Raw genomic sequence first — 25,581 nt, 5'->3', positions numbered from 1 at the left:
ATTCTTCTTCTGTCGAACTTCGATATCACGAACTCGTTTTAAATCTCATTTAAATAATTACTATTGCCATAACACTCGATATCTCGACATTTATTCGGTTCTCCTTGAATTTTGACATACCTAACTAGAGTTTAATGTATGTAATATGTATTGAGCTAAAAACCTAAATTTATTTCAGGCTTTTAGAAAAAAAAAAATTATGGGAAGATAATATACTCACATCCAGTTACACTACATTTAGTTTAAATGATTGTAAAGAGTAAATACAGAATTAATGAATATCAGAAAAGTGGTTAAGCTCAGGTATCAAAATAAGTACTGAAAATTATTTAAAATAAACAATCTCAAAAATGGTTAGTCTCTCCCCCCATCAAATAAAAAAATATAATCTTCCCTCAAAAACGTTTATGTTTTTCCACTTTGCTATTAAATATTATTCCCCTGCTGAGTATATTTTTCTATTCAACTACAAAAACCAATTAGTTTTTGTCAGTGGTTACTCTCTGCGTGGTGTATAATGAAGAAGATGTAGGTATTAAAAAATGTGAAAAAACTTGAAAATTGAATTTTTAAAAACCCTTAAGAACATCAAAAATAAGCACTTTTAAATTTAATATTTGAATATTGTAGTAACTAGCTATACATTTCCATAAAGTTCTGGCTAGATTGTATGTCCAGCAAAAAAAAAATAAGCAAATTTCAAAAAAGTGAATTCTGAACCCTGAATTAATAATATACAAATATAATATGCCTGATACACATTGAACATCTTTCAAATAGATATCATGAGTGCATCAAGACAGGTGAAGTAACATTGTTCGGGCTTCAAGGATATTGGAGGTCTAAAAAAATATATGTACATAGATTTACATAAAAATAGTAAATATCATAAATTGAATTTTTACAAATATGTAGATATATAAAATGGGGCCAGTCTAGGTGCCCAGTGATGTACATTTTCATGAAAAATTTTTATTGTAAACATTTGAATACATTTTTAACTTTCATATTATTTAGTTATAATATTATATTAAACTACATAATTATATTTAAAACTATGTACTAATTGTATTACCATATACTAATTTTAATATTATTTTATTAAATATAATACGGGGAATCCAAACTCTAAATAAATTTATTTCGGTAATAATTAATAAATGTGACTTTTTTTTATCAATTATTGAAAAAGAAGAGAATTAACTCTAGTTATGAGATCCGGCTTTGATATGTGTATATCCGTGTAAAGAAAAGTATACAACTGTTCTATATACGTATTTATAAACGTAGGAAATATTATTTTTCCTGTCGTAAATGAAACTAACCATATAAAATAACATTTTAATATTGTTAACACTGCGAATCAATATAATACATCCATTTTATGAATATAATATACATTATAGTATTAAAGATAGGTACATACCATGGTTCCAATATATGTTGAGCCTCGTCAAATTTATTGTTGAAAAACAAATGTATAGCAATTTTTGAATCCGATAAAGCAGTATTCAAGTCCATTTTACAGTGCCTGAAAATAATTTAATTGATTTAAAAAATAACTGTATAAAAAATTCATAAAACATTATTAAGTGGAATTACTTATAAGTTTAAATTTATTTTAGACGTTATTGCTAATATACTCAAACATTTAATAATATATTCATTCAACATCAATGAATTTTGTGTGTGGAATTTTTGATAGTTTCAATTTCATTCCTTCACATTTTAAGCAAATTAATATTATCAAAAAAAAAGAAATAGATTCTTCATACTTGAAATACCTGTACAACAATGCCATTAATAGTTTACGCATATACGAATAGACATTCTTATAATTCATAAACTATAATATACTACAGTATTTAATATACTTAAGTTCATTGGTAGTATAAAATCAAGTCTTTTCATCCAAATAGGTCAACAACTTTGTTAATATTATTGAAGTTCTTTTTATGTTAATAGTTTCATCTATTTCAATTTAAAATTAAATCCATACGAGAATTTGTCAGGTTTATCATATTTCATCGTTATTATTTGTATATAACTACTCGAATTTTTTTCATAATTTTTTCAATTAGAATCTGAAGCTTAAGAAGTTATTCTTTTTGATTTAATGTAATAAAATTAAAATTTTAATTTCGATTGTTTCCTTTTTTCGATATTATTCCACTTGAAGTAAATCTACGGATTATCCGAATTAATATCTCAGTTCCATTCTATAACAAATACTTATGCAATGTACTGAGTAGGTACTATTGCACTAGTGAGGGGTCATCTGTAATACACATACTCGTACCTATACACTTTAAATACATAAGTAGCCAATAATTAAGTAACAATAATAATTAGGTACCCACTTTATGGCCTACATACTGTTATAAGTTTATAAGCATACGGTAGAACCTCGATTATCCGAACTAATTGGGACCGCACCTAGTTCGGATACGCAAAAGTTCGGATATTGGAAATTTAAAAAAAAATTTAGAATTACATATGTATTAATTATTTATTACTTTTATAATTAAATATTTATTATTGTTATTAATATTTTATTAGAATTACATATATACATTACATTATCAGAAACATTATCATACATTATAAGAAATACATAACATTTATTTTATTTATGTATCATATTTTTTGACAAAATTATCAATTTTAATTTGACGACGAGCTGTTGGATAAAATTCGGCCTGTTTTTCAAATCACTCAAGACCAGTTTCAAATGCAGCAAATGCTTCAGCAGTGTTGGTCCTTTTGGCGTACTCATACTTTCATCAGTACTGCAGTCGGCACTTTCTTCATTTTGCAACAAAGAAATCATTTCATCGCTATCTAATATTTGATATCCTAGATCATTTACATCAGTTGCTAACCAATCAACAGCGTCATCATAATTACAGTCATTAAATCCTGGAATTTCATTAAATAAATCAACAAAATCATTAAGATTATTTCGATCAGTTTCTTCTTCGGCTTCTAACTCCATAGAAGCAACCCACAACTTCTTCCAAGCATTTCGTAAATAACGATGGTTATGATAAATTCGATAAACCGGCCGGCCGACCGGCCGGATACGAGTTTTCATGTTCGGATAACAGGACGTTCGGATGCGCTAATTAAAGTTCGGATAATAGAGGGTTCGTATAACGGAGGTTCGGATAATCGAGGTTCTACTGTAATTACAAAAAAAGGGAGTTTCTTATACTTGTTTTATTTTATTATCAAAGAAATAACATTGTTAAAATTTGGTGGTGTTTCTTTAAAAATAAATTTGTGGTTTTTATAATTTTGTGAGCAACTATTTTACTATAATAGTTATTATACTATACCTATAAGAATTTGATAAATGATTCAAATAAAGTATAACTTGTATCAATTTTATTTTGAAACAAAAGATGTCAATCTATGTTTACTATCCCTGAAAGTATTTGAGGGAAAAAAAACTATATTTGTTCCTCGTTGAAATAAAAAGTAGAATTTTTCAATGGCCTAACCTCAATCTCAACAGAAGAGAACGAATAGCTATCAATCGCCTCCGGATAGGTCATACAAGACTAACCCATAAGTTCCTTATGACTAAAGAAGAACCTCCTCAATGTGTCCATTCTACGGGGTCATCTTAACAGTTGAACACTTATTAATCGAATGCTTGAAGTACGCAGAAGAAGCCAAAAGACATAACATCTCATCTAACATAGACGAAGCTTTAGGCGCCCACACAGAATATATCAACAACATAGTCAATTTCCTATGAAGTACGGACCTGCTCAACCAAATCTAAAGGAAAACGATATCACAACACAACTCTCCAGAAAATGAAAATATTTAGAATTAGTACCAAGTACAAAATTATGATCAATATAACAAATTAGTTAGGTAATAGGTAACAATAAATATTTATTTGGCAACAGCTAAAGCTAATAACAGCTTATAATGTAGGTACTCATACAAAAATTGACCGATATTGAATTATATTTTTACTGTAAGGTTATTATCTTGAGGTAATATCAATAATGACAAATGTAATATGAAAACGAGTGTTTACAACAACAAGAGGCTAAACAAATATGATCATTTAAATTGAACGTTAAAATATAATATGAAAATGAAGATTATATTAGGTTTTTATGTAATCCCCATTGTGTTTAAGATATGAACCATTTTAATTTTAAATGACGCGTTATGTTTATTTATTATAAGCGCAATAAAATGAAGTACTAGAAGTATACATATTGTAATATTACCTATTAGGTGTATCTAAAAACATTTGATTATAAAACTTTATCAATAACTGGTCTAAACATTAAGATGTAATGGTTTACAGTGTACCACATCAAACACAACAAGTTAAATAATATATTTAAATGGATCTATTTTTTGTAAAGTACCTAATTATTAGGTAACGATAAATTAACATAATATACATGAAACATGAACACTGAGCCAATTAACTTAAATATTTTTGATTACTGAGTTAACGACATGATTATTAAACACTACTGTATGATAAATTGATAAATAATATTAATATCACCCTACATTTTGTGGCATTTAAAACTGTTTTCTTCATTTCCTATTTTAAGCAACGCGGTAAATGCATTGGTTTTGCAATAGTGGTTGGGTGGTTCTAATTTGTTTCGTCACTTTGTCAGTATTGATCTTAAAGATTCGAAAGGGATGGAAGAAGGATTGACATCCATCTAGATCTATGTAAAAAAAATTCCCAGTGTTTTTCAAAATAAACAGAATGATAAAAACGAATGAAAGATTACCGAAAATGGTAATACTTAAACAGCTCCAGTTTTGGACATGTAATTCAAAAATAAAAAGTGGAAATTGTTTATGTTCAGCAAATATTTATAGTATCATTTTTAGACATCGAATAATTTTCAAAACATTTTTGCTCTTTTCGAGTTATTCATTACATATTATTTCAACTATTTTTCTAATAATTCAATTTTTATTTCTTGTTAAAATAAAGTTGATAATAATGTAATGTAAAGTTCGCTATAAGTTATCCTTACTGAAATTAAAAATTAAAAATATCAAAATATTTAAATTAATTGAGGCTGTATTTATTAGACATTTGACGATTTATTTCTATATGATTAATGATAAAATTGTTCTTGGCCAACATTTTTTATTTCTTGTTATAAATAAGCTTGAAAATAATGTAATACAAAGGTTCTTATAAATTGATCCGTTAGCAATTTCAGAATATCAAAAATACTTAATATGCTCAGTTTTTTTTCAGAATTTGACAAAATTGGTTATTTACAGTACAAAAACGTACTTTAAAATAACAATTTCCACTCACAGGATCTTAGCTATTTAATGGGATAATATTTATTCCAATAATAATTAGTTGGGTACTTAAGTATATTATTTATGGAAATGTATGTACGAACATCTTGAGAACGTCACATTTGCTATCATACGTATGTGTACATGTGTGTGTTGTACACATTTTACAAACGTAGGACATAGAAAATTTGCTTTAAAAACCCAATTTTATTTTGTTATCTTTAATATTAGAGTAATAAAGTAAATTATTCTATTGTCAAAGGTCAAGATAAGAACATCTTCTATATTTACACCTTAGATTCTAATGGTTGGTAATACAATTTTTAAGCAAGTTTTGAGTATGTAAAATATTATTATGAAAAATGTGCATAATGTAAAAAATTAATGTAACACATAATATACTTTTAATTGTCTGGTAAAGGTTATGCTTAATCTGGCTTATGTAGCTGACAACAAAAAATTGGATTTGCTGGACTCAAATTTGCTAAGTAAGACAATTATTTGTGTGTTTTCAAATTGTGAAAGACGGAATAGTGTGTCTAATGTCTATATTAGATATAATATGTTATATTTATTATATCCAATGCCCAAGTCCTTGAAACTAATGATGTATATTAACTTATAAAGAATACAGGTAATTCAAGAAATATTGAAAAAATCAAATCTTCCCGTTGATATATTCATTTATTTTGTCTTTTATTGCCAGCCGTGCAATGAAATTTAAAACACATATTATATTATTATAAGCTACCAAATATTAAAATAAGTACTATATATTTGTGTTTTGATTTAATTTAATTTGTACTCTACTTTTGTATAATTGTTGAGCTGTATAAGTTGTCATCTAAAGCTATGAATAAAAAAAAAAGTACTACATATAGTATTAGAGTACGATTTTATACTACGAGTATATTAAACAAATTTGAGTTAGGCTATTCAGTTTATAAATGATTTTTGTTGTACATATTTGTTTTTATAAAAACAGTCTTATGTAAATAAAAACAGAATAGGAGCCATAATATTGAGAAAAAGAACTGTGCAAGTCTGCTGACCTTCCTACTCCTGCACTACCCCAGCTGCATCCGCCTCTGTAGGTTACCTACCTTATTACCAATAGAAAAAAACATTATTTATACAAATATAAATAAATTATGAAATAATAAATATTCTTAGAATAGAGGCTAACATTGTCTTACATCGTCTCCGTTCAGAATTGTTATTCGTAGCTTTGCAGAGCGTCTTTCCCAGTTTTTATACTTGTTTCTATATTATAATCTTATCAATAAATTGTTTTTATAAATAATTAATCATTAACTCAACGCCGTACATCTATCCTCCTCCAATGGTTTTTGATCGTGACGATCGTCATCTATATTGTACTTTTATATGATAATATTAATATAAAATAATATACCTACATGGTTACACATATATATGTTATATTTTATACACTATATAAATACTATATATAATACATATTTATATTATATGGACTAAAATTATAACACCGTATGGACTATTGGACCCCTTTCTCCTCAAAGAAAAAAATCTAGAAACAGCCTTGGTTGTTTTAATAAAGGACCCGGTAGGTATTTACTTGTACTTATTCTAAGTTATATGAGAGATCATTTATGGGATATTTTTTTATGGTTTAGGAAGGGGAATGAAAAAGTTACCGGGATCCAAACCACGAAAAATTTCAATCACTGTTTGCACCTATGTATACAAACCATATTTTAGTAGTGTAGGTACCATTTATCATAAATGGTTATTATGTATAGTACAAATAAATATATAATATCTGAATCAGCAACATGGAAATTAATAATAATCAATAATATTTTATGTGATTCTAATATCTATTCATAACAGTTTATGTTTATATAGTAAAATGTTATCTAATCCTATATTAGGTAGTCTATTTTTCATTATTGGGGTATATTACATCTGCAAGTTAGCTAATTCACTATAAATAACTTTGTTTTGAATTAAATGTCAAAAAAAAAATAATATTAAATACTGTAGCACTTAAAATTTAATAAGCAGATGCATTATTCAATATTTTAAAATATTTCAGTTACTTAACTTATATAGAGTATAAAATAATGAATATACTGTAAAGATTTATGGTTTCGAGGATATGATATGTAATAGCCAATAGGTACCTATATATATGTTGATAGCAGACGTTTCCTAAAATATTACAACAATTTCGTTTACATTTGTTTGGAAAGATAAGTCGATTTTTATTCATTAGTTAAGTTTAATTACTAGTATAAAATATTTAGATGGGTTTTTAAATTTTATTTGTAAAATCTTTGCAAGTGACAGAATATAATGGGTACAAATAAGGCCGTATTTAGAACTTTGAAAATTCAAGACACTTATAAAATGCAGCCTTCCCCCTTTTAGGAATGAAAGGGGTCTAGTGTTAAATATATAAACAAATTATATATATATGTATAATATAGTGACAAATTATAATCAAATAATCAAAAAGGGGGAAAGTAGGTAGCCGCTCTACATCATCACTGCTGTGCTTAGGATTCGAGTGTAGGTATCTCGTCATTTAGTATAGATCACTATATCGTTTATATTCATTAATGCACACGAAAAACGATTCTGAGAAGTGACATCATTCTGAATATTGTCGTTATAAATATTAAATATATTACTATTAATTATTGCTACATAGTTATTTATTTTTCTATATGTATAATAATACGATACGAACTAATAGCATTAAAATAATAAAAATGTTTTGAAAATGTAATTGTGTATAATATAAAATATAATAATATAAGTACATAAAAGTTTTAAATCCCCACGAAAAATATTTTTAAATACAACTAATGAACTAAATTTTATTCTTTGTTTCAATGTTGAATTTCATACAAATTTGAACTTCATATGTCTATATAACAAATCAAGAGTATATATTTTTCTTAGATTTTTTGGTTCCAGTATAAATTACTTATGATGAGGAATCATGTGTTCAATTTTAAAACTTTAACAATAAAAACTTGACATTATTTATATTTGTGGCTTCAAAAGTTTCGTAATTTTGACTAATTCTGTTAAAATTTTAACTTTAAATACTTATGAAAAAATCATACTTACGTAAATTTATTTCATATTTTAGATTCTGAGCGAAGCAATGAATCTATTGATTTTACAATTATGTGTGTTTTGTTATTTTTTTTTTGTGTCTGTCATCAGGAGAAAATAAATGTGCTAGATTTTCTTCAGCAGTAAGTTTTCTGGTCGGAAAGTAAATCTAGTTGTTACATTTAGGAGGTCAAAATTTAAAATTTCCAATAGTTTTCAAACGGACAGTAAAAACAAAAATAAATTTAGGAAAAATGGTAATTTTTATGCAAAACCAGTTTTTGAAAAAATCAATTTTGGCTTTTAGTGAAAATGACCATAGATAAATGAAATTTCACTGAATGTTTGTGTTAGAATTTTAAAAATATTTTTGACTCGTGTTGACCAATTTATAGGCGTATGAAATTTTCGACCGTTATTTGTCTTTTTAAACTAGTGTCGATAAAAAATGTTTCGCTCAGTCAGATAACTTGAAAATGTAATATATAATAAAATTTTATGATTCCTCGTAAGTTGTTGTTAGTGGAAATTAAAAAAAGAAAGTTGACCGTCAATCTACAACAAATTTTTTAGGGTGCCTGAAATTAAAATTTGACAAAATTCTTACAAATCGCCAAAATTCGCACATTATTTTAAGTTAGAAATTTATAAAAAAATTTAATTTTATATCTAACATTTAAAATTTTAAAACGAGATTCCTCATAAGTTTGTCTACCTTTATCATAAACCAAATTTTTCCCGGAAAGTCAAATTAAATTTTTATGAGGGCTTAAAGTTGACATTATTACGACACTGGATATTTGCTCCATTTCTCATGTAGTGATTTTCTTATTTTGTAGTTATTCAAAAACGAATAACTGTAGACATTTGAAATTAACACCTTATTATGTTTATTTCATCAATTCATATACTTGAAACAATTTACAAGATATTTTGACTTGTGTTAAGCTGTTGACAGACATTTTCAATTTTCATTTTTTTTGTTTATTTTTTTCCCATAAATGTCAATAAAATTGTATTTGTTTTGTCAGAAGCGTGAAAATGATGGCTCCTGATATATTGCTACAATATTAGTTGAAAAATATTTAAAGTACATCCACACATTTTTGTTTTATAATCATTTAAAGTTCAAATTTTGACAACATTTCTCAAACTAAAAATTATAGAATGATTTTGTAGTTAAAAACGTATTAAATGTTCAATTTCTTTAGCTAAGGATTGAAAATTTTAAACATGGTTCTACGTAAGTAGTTAATTATATGAACAAAAATCTAAAAATAAACACAAACATAGTTTTTTTTTATAGTTATTTTAAGTTCAAATTTAGAAAAAATACATATTAACACCGAAAATACCGATTTCAGTCATTTTGTTAAAATTCGGTTCCAACAGCCCGATTTTACGTAAGTATGTATAATATTTTTAAAGCTTCACTGACATACCATCTTCGCTCAAGATCGTTTTTCTTATACAATGATATTATATCATTTAATTCAAATTTAATACCATCCATTATAGCGACCTTCTAGACACCTAGTGTACAGCAGAGCGACATCCACTAACTCGTTTTTTTAATTACTATAGTAAAACTTATGAGAAATCTTATATAAAAATTTCAACATTTTTGACCAAGAGAAAAAAAATGGTACAGTAAAAATAATAGAAAATGTCAATAAATAGCTTGGAAAGTGTAAAATCATTTTGAAAAATAAACTGTATAATATAGAAAATGTAAGTACCTATAAACATTAAGTAAGCATTTCAAGTATCCACAAATATTTGTTTTTGAATTACAACGAAATAAAAAAATTGTTCGATGAGAATGATCTGTTGTCTCAAAAATACATAGAATATCCTAGTATGGTGTAAATGAGCAATATTTCTACGCTGATCAAGGGACTGTAGACAAGATAATGTATTTTAAATTGTAATAGTACCCAAAGCCTAGCCATCTAGGAAAACAAATATTCTTAGGGTTCTCACTGTCCTGGTTATAATGGGTACCTATAAATTACATTTTAAAACTGTATACCTACACTGAGTGCCAATATTTGTGGCACAGCATATTTTATTCAGGCTAATGTCCTCAAACATTCTAAGTAGAAGTCACAAACTAAGATATTCTAGTATAGTAGTACCTACATCTTCTTAAACCTTAGTTCGTGGCATAAGTGGCTATTAAGAGTCATTTTTTTTTGTCTTGCCTCATGATACAATACTAAGATGCATTTATTTGTAAATATCTGTATACGTTTATACCTACGTTACTTTATACTATATTAATATTTCTTTTTTTTTTGAACAATTTTTTTGGTTTGTTTCAATGATTGTTACACTGATAAATAATGGCGATTGAAGGTGCCTAATATGAATTATAAAAACCTAGATGCATTTGCCATTGATGCAATTGTTTGTATGTTACATTTATATTGTGTTAGGTTATAAATGGATTCGTATTTTTGTGATAGGAATAAAGTGAAGCATAGGCATTAGCATAAGGCATCGGCATAAGCACTTAAATATAGTAAAATATTGTCATTGAAAAAAAGCTATAGATACCTAAATGAAAGGTTATTTTTGAGAGAAAATAACGTTGCCTTTAAAGTGGATTGTAAAATATATATACTCTGATGATATTCAAAAAGGTCATTTACTTGGCAGAATACTTGTGGACTAATTTCATACTAGAATACAAGATGAAACATACAAAACAACAAATGTCACTTGAAAAAAAGTTAAATGTATATAGTAAATAACATGACAATTGTGCGAGCTTACCAATATTAAAAATTAAAATCTATGTTTATATAAATAAGGGGTTAAAATGTATATTATATTAATCGTATATGTACTTGAAATTTAAAAAAAAAACTTCAAAAATAATAATTGTAATTTTTGAATAGCACTACATAAGTAATGATTATTGTGTATTTTTTTTTATTGAAAAATAAATAAATAATAAAATTTACAATTGTTTAAATTAAAATAAACCAAATGTGTACCTAACCTATATTTGGTGTGCCATTACAAGTATCTGGATGACTCATTAGTGACACTTCTCCGGTAATGCTAGGAATTAAGAATAATATACATAATATAATATGATTATTAAAAATATTTTTATTTTAATTTAAATATTATGTAAAAAAAATGTAGATAAAGGACATGATTACACCATCCATGAGTACTAATTCTGAAAAATATAGGTAATTTCTGGAATATATAAATATTTGTCCAATTTCAATAAAATACTTGAGAGTATAATTTGAAGTACTTTTTATAACAACTTCATGGCTTTGGAGTAGTATTACTTATTAAATGAAAGCGATTGTTTTTATTTCATTATTTTATATTATATCATTGTCAAATGATCCATTATTCATTATAGTACATTTAGTTAAAAGAAACAATAACAAATTTATTTTTAAACTATAATTTTAGGATGTATATTATAAACAAAGTTTGAGTTTGGGCTTTAACAAAAAATATACATATGAAAATGTATGTACAGGAAGATGTGACAAATAAAATAACTTTGGTTCTCATCAATGTTTTACATTTTTTATTTGATGTTCTTATATAATTTATTGACTTTTACTCCACACGTATTGTATAACATTTTATTTTTTTATTATTTAATACTGAACATTTTAAATTTTAAATTTGATTGAAATATATTTGAAAAGTTCAAAATGGCCAATTTGTAAATCTAATTTTTAGAATAATTTTGATTTTAAAAACATTTATTTAAGTTGTGTAATTTTATACAATTTTCATTAAATCGTGTGATCCACGCATAAGGAACATTTCAAATTTAAAAAGTATTAACATTTTGAAAAAAATTTAAAAATAATTTTGAGTAAGTACTTGTTGTAATCTAAATATATTTTTTTAAATTTGTTACTTATTACGTTAAAAACAATTAAAAACTAAAACACACAGTTTAGTTAAATGTTTTTACAATAAATATTTTCTAAAATCCAGATTTACAAATTGGCCATTTTAAATTTTGGATAAGTGCATCGCGTTCAATCATGTATTACTTTTCATTACAAATCTTAAGTACTACTTTACAAACGCTATAATTATACTCTCAAAAATTAATATTATAAAATAATCATTTCGTACATCATCTAATTTCTAAATCGTAATTATCGTTCTTAAATGATTGTATTAATAATGAATATTTATTAACTGAATAGTCTTATCAATCTCGCTAGATCGTGATTAGGTTATCATGGAATTATAATATTTCGGAAAATTAGAGCTATTATACTCTGTGACTTTTTAATCGAATGGCATAAACGCATATACCTATATTGCTTATATTACCATTGATTATACATTATTACAATTTCGTTCGATACTTATTAGCTATTACTTATTACTATTGCTCTGATCTAAATGTACTTTAAAAACCAAAATATATAACTATGTCAGTATATATATAATAAAACAATTTAAATGTGGAAGGTTATAAAAAAAATACAAAACAAAACTGCAAACAATGCGATTTATATAAATTATATAATTAAATCTTATTCTGGCTCTTGGTTACAATATACATACTCAAATTGTCAAAGTTAAATGCAACCTGCAATAATTTTCCATTTTTTTCGAAGTTTAATATACATCTCCGATTTCGAAAAGTGAATCTAGTTGGTGCATTCGGGTGGTCGATATATAGACAATTTCCAGTAGTTTTCAAAAGCGTCAAGAAAACAAAAACAAAATGAGGGGAAAATGGGAATTTTCGATTTTTTTTAATTTTTTTTGGGTGTTACTGGAATGAAATGTTCACATAATATTTATATTGGCATTTTCCATATATAGTAACATTTCAAAATATTTAAACTCTTTTTGAGCTATTATAATCTATTTAAGACTATATAAGTCTTAAATAATTTTTATATTATGGTCTATAAAAACTTTTTCACCTAGTAATAGTAAGCTGTTTTAATAAAAGTTTAAAAATATTAAATATTATGTATATTCACATAGGCACAATTATTTTTCATTATTAAAGTTCAAAGTTTGACAAAATTAATCAAATTCCTTGAAATGTGAAAATTATTTTTCAGTTGGAAATTCATAAAAATTTTATTTTCTTAGCTTACATTAAACATCTTCAAAGAAGATTCCCCACAAGTTTTTCTATCTTCGACAAAAAAAAAAAATTACTAGAAAGTAATATTAATTTTTTATGAGCTTTTGAATTTAAAAGGTTCACGATATTTGATAATCAGCGGTAAATGAACGAATTCTAAATCATCGAATTTTGCTCTTTTGTTATAATTCAAAAACTTGTAACAGTAGACACCTTAAATTTTCACCAAACATTTATACTAACATTTTTCACACATGGTAAATATTTTGGTATCACAAGTTTATCACTTCAAAGAAAAAGTTTACCAGAAAGTTATGCTGTTTATAGCCATGAGATGTTACTATTAATTTTTTTTAGTTATGAAATTTGATTATTTATACAAGCATTCCAGAATGACACAACGTCTCCGTTCAGGATCGTTCTTCTTGTGCAAACAATGGCATACATGACAACTACTGTAAAGAAAAGCGGTATCCACTAGTCTACCTTTTAATAAATTTCAATTAAATACACAAATAGATCCAGATCACTGTAAGTACTGGGTTATCACACACATAAGCGCCATGTAGACAGGTGCCAAGGTGCTTGAGCACCTATTGAAATTTGTTTGGGGTGGTGAGCACTCTATAAAAAACGAGTTCAAATTTTATTAATAATTAATATGATACAAAAAAAAAATTATTTCGAAAAAAAATTAAAATAAATAGATGGATAATATTATTATGTGTAAAACAACATACAATTCATTCATATCAGGATGATGTTTTTGTATAGTCTATGTATATCTATTTAGTTGTATCTGAAATGTCTTAAGCTTCTTTGATACAACAGATTAATTAGTTTTCGGACTGTTTATCTTGAATTCTAATGTTCTAACTCAATTTAAACTAAAAATAACAAACTTCCGTGATCAATGTTATGGTGGTAATGCAAATGTAAGTGGCCATATCACTATTATTAAGAATGGACAACTAAAGCCTATACACACTATTTCTTTAATGGCAAAAAAATTCTTTTCCCTTAGAACATCCAATGATTTTTGAAATTTTGGCGTCACGTGTGAACGACTCGACCTCGTATTGAATTTTGAAACAATGATAATATAACTAATTAGTAATTATTGTACTCATGACTCAGGTATACATAAATATTTTTTTTTATTAATTTTAATTTTAATAGTTTATTAGGTATAGGTACCTACTATTTATAATTTAAGTACCTAATACATAAATCTGTACTCCTATTCCTATTTTAGTTTTTATACTTATACATATAGAACCTATATTACGCACCTGCAGACCCTTTCTTAAGCTTAAATGTATGGTTTCTTTATACTCTACCATAAATAATATAACCATTGTACAACGCTATATAGGCTTCAAACATTAAACTTATGCAGTTATAACAAAATCATTGACCATCACGAGTTTTTACTTTTTAAGTACCTACCTACCATGTTAGTTAGTATCGTCATTGGTCATTAAGCAAATATTTGATATTTCCAAACAGTATATTATCTTTCTGTCAGCTGTCACATACGTGATGCAACCTTATCATCGCGTGTGTTTAATAACATACCATAATATTATTATAGGTAATACAATAATTATAATTGGAAATAAATTAACAATTTAAATTTAAAATATTAGTTATGCTATACTTCAAATGAACTAGTCAACTTACCTAACATTACTTACAAGTCACATTATTAATATTTCCCACTTTGGTTTTGTTTTACTACTTTTCGTGCTTATTTATACATCAGTTACGAATAAACTTACAACTGTTGTACGTTTATACTCACGGCCTACCAATTTATCACATGTAATTATTCAATTATTTTTTATTGACGAATTAATTGCCAGTATAATCGAATTTATTGTTTATAATTACAATATAAAATTGCTATAATAATTGTACTCATCGATTCGTTACATCTTGCTTATACCTAAGCTGTTTAACTGTAAGATTATTATTTTTTTTTCATTATCCAAATACTACCTAAGTAAATATAATAATGTAAAAATCTACATCTACATCTACCTAATTGGATATAATAATTATACATTTACATTTTACATTATTGACAATTTAGATTCCATTCACTAGAAGAGTAGTTATGGTTCAGTGAGATGTAGCAGTATTGTGATATAGGTGGTAGGAATGTACCTATATATACTTACCTACATATTGTAACTTACAATAATAATAAATTCAGCGTCTAATGATGAAATAACTAGGTCGGAAAACATAAATATTTTATACACTTAAAATTAACATTAATATCTATATAGTGTAGGTTTTGGTAAAAAAATATTTTTAGTGTTTTATACTCACGCCGGAATCACCTCCAGGGCGTCTTCAAACTGCAATACAATAACAAGAATATTGTTGTTAATATTATTGATCTCAGTATAGTTCATATAAGTTAATGTGTATATAATAGGTATTAGATAAGTAAAATAGACACCATAATATAAACCTAAGTCTATAGCTATATGATATTTGTATATTTATATATATATACAGTATACTATTAAATAGGAACACGCTTTGATGATTTTAATATCCTACAATCTTGTCATCTCGACGTGACATTTGATCGGAATCTCGACGGTTCGATATTATAATGACAAAGGTCGTATATTTTACCTCGTCCTCGCCATCGCCGCAGTCACCCATCTCGACTGACAGAGTGTGTTGGGGGAAAACGCTGGGCGCGGGAAGTTGCAGATAATATTATTATGTCACCGTCCGGCGGGAAAAAAGATGCATATAATATTTATGGAGTACAATGTGCAGGGTTTTGACCACGAAATCGCTGAAAATGCCACCTGACGCTCTGCTCGTATTGTGTAGAAAACAAAACGATGACAAATCAACGTGATGTAGATCGTAGGCACAATATTATATTATATTCAAACGTAAAGCGATTGTTCGACCGGACGACAAAGCAGCGCAGGCGTACGCGTGACCCGGCAAACTGCAACTGACGTCTGACTACCAAGTACCATGTACACTGGCGAACCAACGCGGCGCGACGCGAGCAGCTGCTCCGCTCACGGAATGATACGATGCGCGCCGACGCACTGACGTATTATTTATTATTATTATGATTATTGTTATTCATAATAATATTATGATGATCGCGTCGCTCGTTCGTGGTACAACAATAATGCCTATGTTGTTATAAATATTTACAATAACATTGTGTCGTAAGTTTATAGTTTTTTTTTTTTTTTAATCGAAACCCCTTCCCCCCACACACGTACATGTATATCATGACACGACTCAATCCCGGTCCTAAAAAACCGCGACAGCCTTGACCTGGTTAGGCGCCGTGAAAGCAGTGCGGCAGAGGATGATAAATAATATGTAACATATTATACAATTGTCAATTAAATTGTTTAAATATTATATTAGAAAAAATAATACATCAAAACATTGCGGTACATTGTGGTATCATCAACACTGTTATCGTGGTCCGGGAGGCGGCGTATGACACCCATCCCGAGGCGGCATGTTATCACTGCGACGACTCACGCGTGTTCGCGAACGTATCTACCAGTCTACCACCGCGGTGATTACGATAATATTATTTTCATATTTCGTCCCTGCACGCAGAACAGTTCAAGTCCTAGAAGGTTGAATTAGTTTTTGCCAAAACAATTATATTCGAAAATTAAATTGCGCGTATAAAGCACAATAAAATAATAATATAGGTACTTTAAAAAGCTTGAAGTACCCACAAATAATATTTTTCAATTACAACAAAGTAAATAAAATTGTTATTCTTTATTTAAATATCCAATTTCGTCCAAATTTGAAATTAAAAGTTAAAATAACTATTAAAAACTGTTTTTATGTTACTGTATGAATTACTTATAGTTTTGACTTAAATACTTAATAGAAACCTTGTTTTGAATTTTCAATGCTTAGCTATACAAATTGAGCATTTATATATTTAATACATTTTTAATTACAAATTAATTTGCGAATTTTTGTGATTTTGATACATTTTGTCAAAATATAAATGCTTACAAAAAAATCATTCACACATTATACCTTTAGTACTTTTAAACTGCTATTATAACAACTTATAAAAACGTTGCGTATTAAATTTCCAAACTTTTTGATCAAGTAAATTTTTATGTTATCGATATTTGTAGAAAAAATTGAAAAGTATTTGTATACCTATGGCTTAAAAAGAGTGAAAATATTTTTAAAACTATACCATGTATAGAAAATGATAATTTAAACATTTCAAATATCTACAACTATTTTTTTTTTTTTTTTTTACTCATTGCAACAAAATAAGAAAATTGTTAATTGAAGGGTGAATATCCACAGTAAAGATTTGAATTGAAAACCCTAATAAAAATTATTTTAACTATGAAGCAAACTTTTTTGTTTTGTTAAAGGATTAAAACTAATGAGGAATCTTGTATAAATTCTTCAAATCCTAAATATAAATAGACAATATTTTAAGAATTTCTAACTCAAAATAGTTTGTACATTTTTGCGATTTTACATTAAATTATATAATTAAAATACAGTCTTATCTTATATTAGTCTTAATATTTTTGATGTTTTGAAGAACTTTATTAAATAACTTTCTTTTCTAGACCAAAATACTAATTATTTTTTAATAATAAATTGTCTTTAACTTTAATTTTTAAATGTTATTTTAGATATTAAATAATTTTAAAGTTCATCCACTTATGTTAGGTAAGTAGTTTAGTGTATAATGAGTTTGTCTATTTTTATTTTTATTTTCATGAGTTTTTATGTAAAAGATATATATTATTTAGGAGACAGCTATAATATGAAAGAATAAGGCACGTCACATACTTATGTATACTAATTAAACAGTTATTAAATACTTCAGTTTTTAATTTTGGACGTTTGATAACTGTGGCATAGTGGTCGAGGGACATAATAATAGTGCAATGAACGGAATTCGATAACGGATCTTTCATAAAAAATTTAATTAATTTTTGGAAATAGAAATATACACCAAAAATATATTTACTTATTAAAATTCAAGTAAAATACCACTTAATTAATAACTTTTGAACCGATTAGCTATGTTTAAGTTCAAGTTCATCAATGTATCATAGTATAACCTCATCATAGCTTATGTAATAATAAGACAATATAATTTAAGTAAAATAGTTGTGCTTAATATGTAATACATATGTACATTTAGAATATCCTATGTTTAGCATAACCAACATTGGGCATTTGAACATTAATGGTTATTATTGTGATTTATCATTTATGACACCAACTATCGTGAATGCGTGTATTTCCAGTATTAAAAAAAAATAACCTATCGAAATAACATTATTTTTAAATCCAAACAACTATTCAAAAATTGCAAAATAAAACAAGGCAAAGGTAAAGTGTACCTTAGCTTTGTTTTACTGTACTAATACTTAATAAAGTAGTGATAAGTTGTCAACATTTAATTAGTACAATAAAACCTGATGTATGTGTTTTATACAATTTAAATGGATTTTCGGACTTAAGTGCATTTATTCGAACGGAGACGATTTCACATCCATACGTGTTAGAGGTGTAGACTATAACCACGATATAACAGGCGCCATCTTTCCAACGGTGGCGTATTCACTATTTTAATGATGGCCATTAATGCCGTCACACAATATTCATTTTTATTTATGAATATTCATTGATTCAATGATTCATCAATCATCATTATGTATATACATTTTTTTGTAAAATAAATTTAGTGTTGCCGATTTATAGGTGTTAATTCAAAAACTTTAATATCCGAAGTTTAATATAGTATAGTGATATTTCCTCAAATTTTTTATAGACGAACGATTCCTTAGAATACTGATTATACACAACGAAGCCTAAACCTAGGGTCATTAATATTGTTGCACAAATTATACTACGACACCATCATAATAATGTTTAGTGCAATGAAATATAGTCTGAGCATTTATACTTATCATTTTTATTGCAAGTGACTATATATAATGTCATAATATATTCTATGATTTGTACCAACTACCATTATGTTATTATTAATTATTACATATAATTTATATAAAATATAAATTAGATTTGTGTACTTTTATGTATATATAATTTGTATTTGTTTAACATTGGGTGGGGCCTTATAAGAGAAGTGGAATTTTACAATAGTGCCCCGAGGCTCCAAAATTCTAAATATGGCCTTGCAATGATAGGTATTATGCAACAAATATCAAAAATAAAATCAATTGTAGATGATGATTTAAAATAGTTTTCTAGATAAGTTTATGTTAGTGTAGAAGAAGAAAAATAAATTTTTAAGTCTAAGTTCAAAGAAATGTATGTTTTTCTAAGTACTTATACTATATTATAACATAGTATTATTATAATTATTTTTGTGCAGAATGTATTCGAAAATTGTATTCAAACATTCGATTTATTTTTCTTATAAATTATTTAAAATGTTTAAAAAAATCTGGAAACCACCTCTGCTGTATCTGATGGAAATGTAAAATTTGAATTGAACTTCTAATTTTTTGTAGTTATACAATAGGTTGAACTAATTTTTTCCAAAAATAAATCACATATAAACGATAATGAATTGTAAATTTGAGTATGTGTAGCACCCACTTACATCTAATAACATTTCTGTGAATTATATATAATTGATAAATAGATAAATAAATAAATAATAATCATTTTATATTATTGCTATAGCTATTATTATCTTATAAGTCAATACCGATTTAGACTGCAGGTAAACGAATTGTAGACCGGAATGGAATAGGTTTCGACATTTTTTCATGTTTTAATTAATTAATTATAGGTATTTAGGTACTGATGTGTTAAATGCATCTATGAATGCGTATATACTACTACGTCATGTCGCCTTTTTAGGTAGTTCAAAATGTTGGATTTTAAATACATTGGTATATACTTAAATGTCTTAGAGATATGGTGTTTTATTCTAGTCAGAATCTAAAATTAGTCGAACCAAACGTATTATCAATGAAAAAATAAATTAGTAACAATAATATAAGGTACGCATAGAAATATATTGGCTGAGATATCGTCTCCGATCAAAATCGTTTTTCGCAAGTATACAATGGGTTACTACTGTCATAAAAATCAAATTTAACACATCCATTATGTCATCTACTTCGTAAGGTACAGGTCGAAATCTACTATACAGCATAGCGAGGATTCCGGTATTTTTTATCGAAGTATTTATCAAGCGTTTTTTAATTTAAAATTATAGACACAAATGGGTATTGATTCAAATGATTTTCTCTATTTACTCTCCAAATAAAACAGTGTACAAATGCATGTAGGTAACTGAGCATAATACCCTGGCTTTGTGACTATAATGAGTAATGACTATGCAATATTATTATGGTGCATAAAATATGACGTAAGTATACACCTATGCCGTAATCCCTATTTTAACTATTCTGGCTGTTACGTGTTGTGCAGATAGAAGATACCTACTCAATTTCAGATGGTTAATAGTAATAATTGCTTTAAAGTATAGTAGTAATAGTGTTTTATTTTTTTACACAAGTAAACAAGTCTTGTTGCAATAAATTTCTGACAATCGATTACTTCTTCAAATACCATTGTTCTGTAATACCTACTGCAGTTTTTTAATATACCTCATTTCAAATTTGAGATAAGTGCATAATAGGCACATGTAGAACATAATATGGTACACATATTATTATAATATTATGTGTACCATTATCATTATTGTTGTAGCATGCTGCTAATCAAAAATATTCCTTCCACTCACAAATATCGTAAATTGTTTGTGGCTATTTAATTTCAAGCAGTTGTTGATAAAAATATACATTATTAGGTAATAGCTTAAAATGTATCAACAGTTTAATTTATTAATGTGTGGGTATATTCAGTATACATGTGTAATGTTGATGAAGTATTAAAGTATAGTCTAAAACTATGTAAGTATCTGCCAATCAACTGGTGTCCATAATTTCGGTAATTTGGGTATGTATTTTATATTGGAAAAAATATATTTATTTGATTATTTCTAATATTATAGTTACACAATATAAAACTTCCAGTTATAAAAATCAAATAGTAAATAAATAATAATTATATTTCTGTCCCATACATAATGACACAAGTTAAAGTCTTAAAGTCTTTATCGTAGGCGCCCGCAAAAACTTGTGTAGGGGGGGGAGGGGATGGAGTTTGTTTATAAGTACATAATACATACATTTACAATATAATATATTTTGTTAATTTGACATTTTTTATAAACGTGATCTTTTATTCTTCTAACTCAATTTCGATTTGTTGTATTACCTATAGTATTTATTATGGTGTATATACTACTCAATTTAAAATAAATTTCAGAAAATCTAGTGGGGGAATGTCGCAGCTTGCCTTCCCCTATGGCTTTTATGCATAAGTACCTATAAACTTGGTGGTTTTTTTAGGGCAACGGAAATGCTCCTTGCTCTCTTGGGACTTGGTTAATTCCATATAATATGTAAACATTAAAAATAATAATTTATGGCTATTATTAACATTAAATATGATAAAAGTATTAAAATATAACAAGAATTAAACCTTAATACCTACCTACCCCAGACAGTATGGGGCAAGAGGATGAAAATTATTTTTGCATATTTTTCTGTGCCATGGGGCAAATTCACACACTTCCTTGCCGCTTCTACCTTATACAAATCCAAACACAAACACAATAATTGACTCAATAGCTTATATGGGAATTACCATAAAATCTGTTTTAATTAATTTTGCAAAATGTTTTAACATATTGTAAAAAACTTATTAAAATATATAATTTATAGGTTAAAATAAGCTGTAAAATATTATGCATAAAACGAATCATTCGTTTAAACATCAATTGATTTTAGATGAGTGCGAGCCTGAAAACAATATATCCCCCTGATGGTTTCCTTAATAAAAATTATTCATGCTTTTCAGGGCAGCAAATAGTGTGAAATGTTTCATTTTGGCTTCTGTAAGAAATTTTGATCAATAGTTCGTACCTTACCTTCGTAAGTACGTTTTTACTATATCTATAAGTCAAAAGTAAAAAATATCGCTAGTAATTTACAAAATAATCAGGAAAAACAAAAAAAAAAAAATTAAGGAAAATCAAGAATATATTTTACACACCGGTTTTTTACGATTTTGTTTTTTTTGTTGTAGCTCAAAAAAGAATTACCGTAGAAACTTGTAATTTTCACTTGATATTGTGGAACCTCCCCTAATGAGCGAGGTGCTCATTAGCGGACACCTCCAAATAGTGGTCGTTTTTATTGGGAACGAGGACATTTTCATTTAGGTATTTGTCTCACAGGAAAACAGAAACCTCTAAATACGTGACACTCTGAGCAACGGACACTTTAATGAAATTTAATTTTTGATTTTGATAATTTGTATCATAATACATTTTAGAATAACTGTGCATTGCGTATATACAAGTCTACACTATTAAGTGAAATGGACCATAATAATTAAGCTGTTCCACTAACACCGCGTTCAATAAGAAGTGTTTGCGTATACGTCGCTCGTCGTTATTCGTGCTTCTAGTAATCTGGGTTTAGTATAGTTATTAATAATTATGATGTATGCTATTGGTCACAGTTATTTACACGGGGTATTGATAAGCACTGTATCTAAGAGTCGATGGATTTGGAATATTTCAACTTGGATAACGGTAACCTGTGGTATCTGTTCTATTGGTCAATAACATGAATTTACCAGTCAGGCAAAGTATCGTTTACACGGTTACGCGAACACGACTAAACTGGAAACCTAACCATTATTTACCTTATCTTGAACTCTCAGTCGTTAAAATGTTGTTCTGTAGGTACCTAATCGAATATAGGCAAAGTAAAAACCAAAAAGAGCCTTCAAAATGTTGAACAACTTCTCCATTGATTGCGGTATTGAAGGAACAAAAAGGCCCAAATGTATATAAGTATTTTCAAGACATGATATTATTTTAAATAATTAATATAATTTATGAAATAGGTATACTTATGAATAGAGACAACACATTATTATGCAACAATTTTTAATTGATTTCAAATTTAACACATATCCATAACAATGACCTGCTCAATGGCGAGGTAGATACATTTAAAATCTTGTAGATCGAATTCCACTGATTTGTTTTCAATAGGCATAGTTGCGGAATCGTTATCTTCAAATAACACATCATGATACACTGACATATTTTATTAAAATGTATTTTAATTTGAACCACTGTGAAAAATATTTATTTGAATTTGAATCACAATGAAAACTATTATTTGAATTTGAATTTCATTTTAAAAGGTCTGTACTCTGCAAGCGGGTATAATAGGTATATTATATTATAAAGTTACCCATGTATTATGTATTATGTATATATTGTATGTATATATTATGTATTATGTACTATTCGATATAATATTTTAAATAAAATGGGTTTTCTGTAAATTACGCATGTTCTAGTATTTCATTAATATATGTAGGCATCTACCTAAGCTAGACTTATAAAACAGCGATTTATTGTTATCTTTGAGGGCGAGTGGGTGAAGAAATAAGAAAATATCCGTATTATCAGTGGCAGAACTACGACCATTGAGGACCGTGGATACAATTTTTTAGGAGGCCTTGTTATGTTTGTAATCCGACTTTCTAAACATTTTACTGTTTATTTGTATACAATAAAAAAATAATCATGGGCTACTAATCAAGTTTAAATAATCATTAGCTCACTATTGATTCGTTAAGTATTTAGTGTTTGCTCATGCAACCCAGCAATAGCAAATTAATAATTGATTGAACTATGATAACAATAAAGATAAGCAAAACATAATTTTACTATAAATATATTTATTTCAGAAAAAATGTTTAATAATAAAGTCACCTATAAAAAATATGTAGCAACCTAAATTAGAATTAAATAATATTTGTATGTTTAAAACTTAAATAATTACATATAATACTTAGTGGGGATGTAATGGAAAATGTTTAGCCATTATTTTTGATATTAAATTGTTTAATTCTAATATTTCCAAGCCTCGGCGTAAACGAGTTAACAAGTAAAAGTTAAGTTAATTTTAACTTTTTAACTTACTATTAATTTTTAATAAAACCAAAGTTACGTTAATTTATAAATAATTGAATAGTAAATATAATTAAATTATTATTGGTGGTACAAATTGCATAAATATTTACTTTTATTACTGGCTATTTAAGTGTATATATAAAATAAATAATTCGAATCACAATTTAATGTTCTCTTATTTGAATGCAAAGTAATTGTAAAACTACTTACCGAAGTAACTAGGACTTTGTTCGTTGTTTCTGTCACCGAACACCAACTAACACCCAGTAACACGACTGTCTTATAAAATCATTGAAACGTAATGGTAAAAATAATTTATGATCTATTTGAACTATACAATTAATCTAAGTTTGATAGAGTGATAGCATAGGGAAATCCACAGTATTCTATCATCTATATTATAGTATACTAGCTACAGGCTACACTTCGAGTTACGGCGTATCTCCTCCGCATGCCCGCATTGCCATAATATGGTATAAGGAATAGGAAGTATGGTCAACGATAAGACTGAGCATATTTTTTTAAGGCGCAATGAATAAATTATATAGGCAACCAACAATAAACTTTAGGTGACGTCACACGTATTACATTTAATCTTATGCAATGCAGAATGCACAAAAGCAAAAAGCGATGCACATGCGTGAATTAGTATGAAAACATGGTTCGGGTTGAGCATACTTCTTATTTCTTATACTTTGAGCATAACGCGATAGGACATAACATTATACTCGTATAATGTAATTTTTACATTTATTAATATTAGTCAACAAAACACTATCGTCTTGACGTATAAACGTATACACGTTTATTAATCACAAACAGTACCTACATTTTGTATTATTTCAATATTCCATGGTTTTATTAACTTGAACTGACATTTTTTTAAACAGTACTGAATTTTACGGCGACTTGTGAGGTCCCTTTAACGGTGAGGCCT

At 27.0% G+C, this 25,581-nt stretch overlaps 1 protein-coding gene across 2 annotated transcripts in view; it reads right to left on the bottom strand.

The window, feature by feature from the left end:
* The window catches only part of LOC111035784 (tetratricopeptide repeat protein 39B-like), a 54,692-nt gene extending 29,730 nt beyond the window's left edge, over window positions 1-24,962 (bottom strand). Inside the window, exons 1-3 of one of the 2 annotated variants that reach the window (XM_022317559.1) lie at window positions 24,855-24,962; window positions 15,866-15,894; window positions 1,427-1,531 (exon numbers count right to left, since the gene is read on the bottom strand). In XM_022317559.1, coding sequence (XP_022173251.1) covers window positions 1,427-1,521 — 95 coding nt within the window. In that variant the 5' untranslated portion in view covers window positions 1,522-1,531; window positions 15,866-15,894; window positions 24,855-24,962. Of the gene's footprint in view, window positions 1-1,426; window positions 1,532-15,865; window positions 15,895-16,180; window positions 16,551-24,854 lie in introns of those variants that run through there. The other variant, XM_022317558.1, reaches the window with a different exon arrangement.
* Window positions 24,963-25,581: the final 619 nt, after the last annotated feature.

The sequence above is a fragment of the Myzus persicae genome, unplaced genomic scaffold, assembly GCF_001856785.1.
Source record: "Myzus persicae strain clone G006 unplaced genomic scaffold, MPER_G0061.0, whole genome shotgun sequence".
NCBI lineage: Eukaryota > Metazoa > Arthropoda > Insecta > Hemiptera > Aphididae > Myzus > Myzus persicae.
This window is presented reverse-complemented; position numbering and strand designations above follow the sequence as displayed.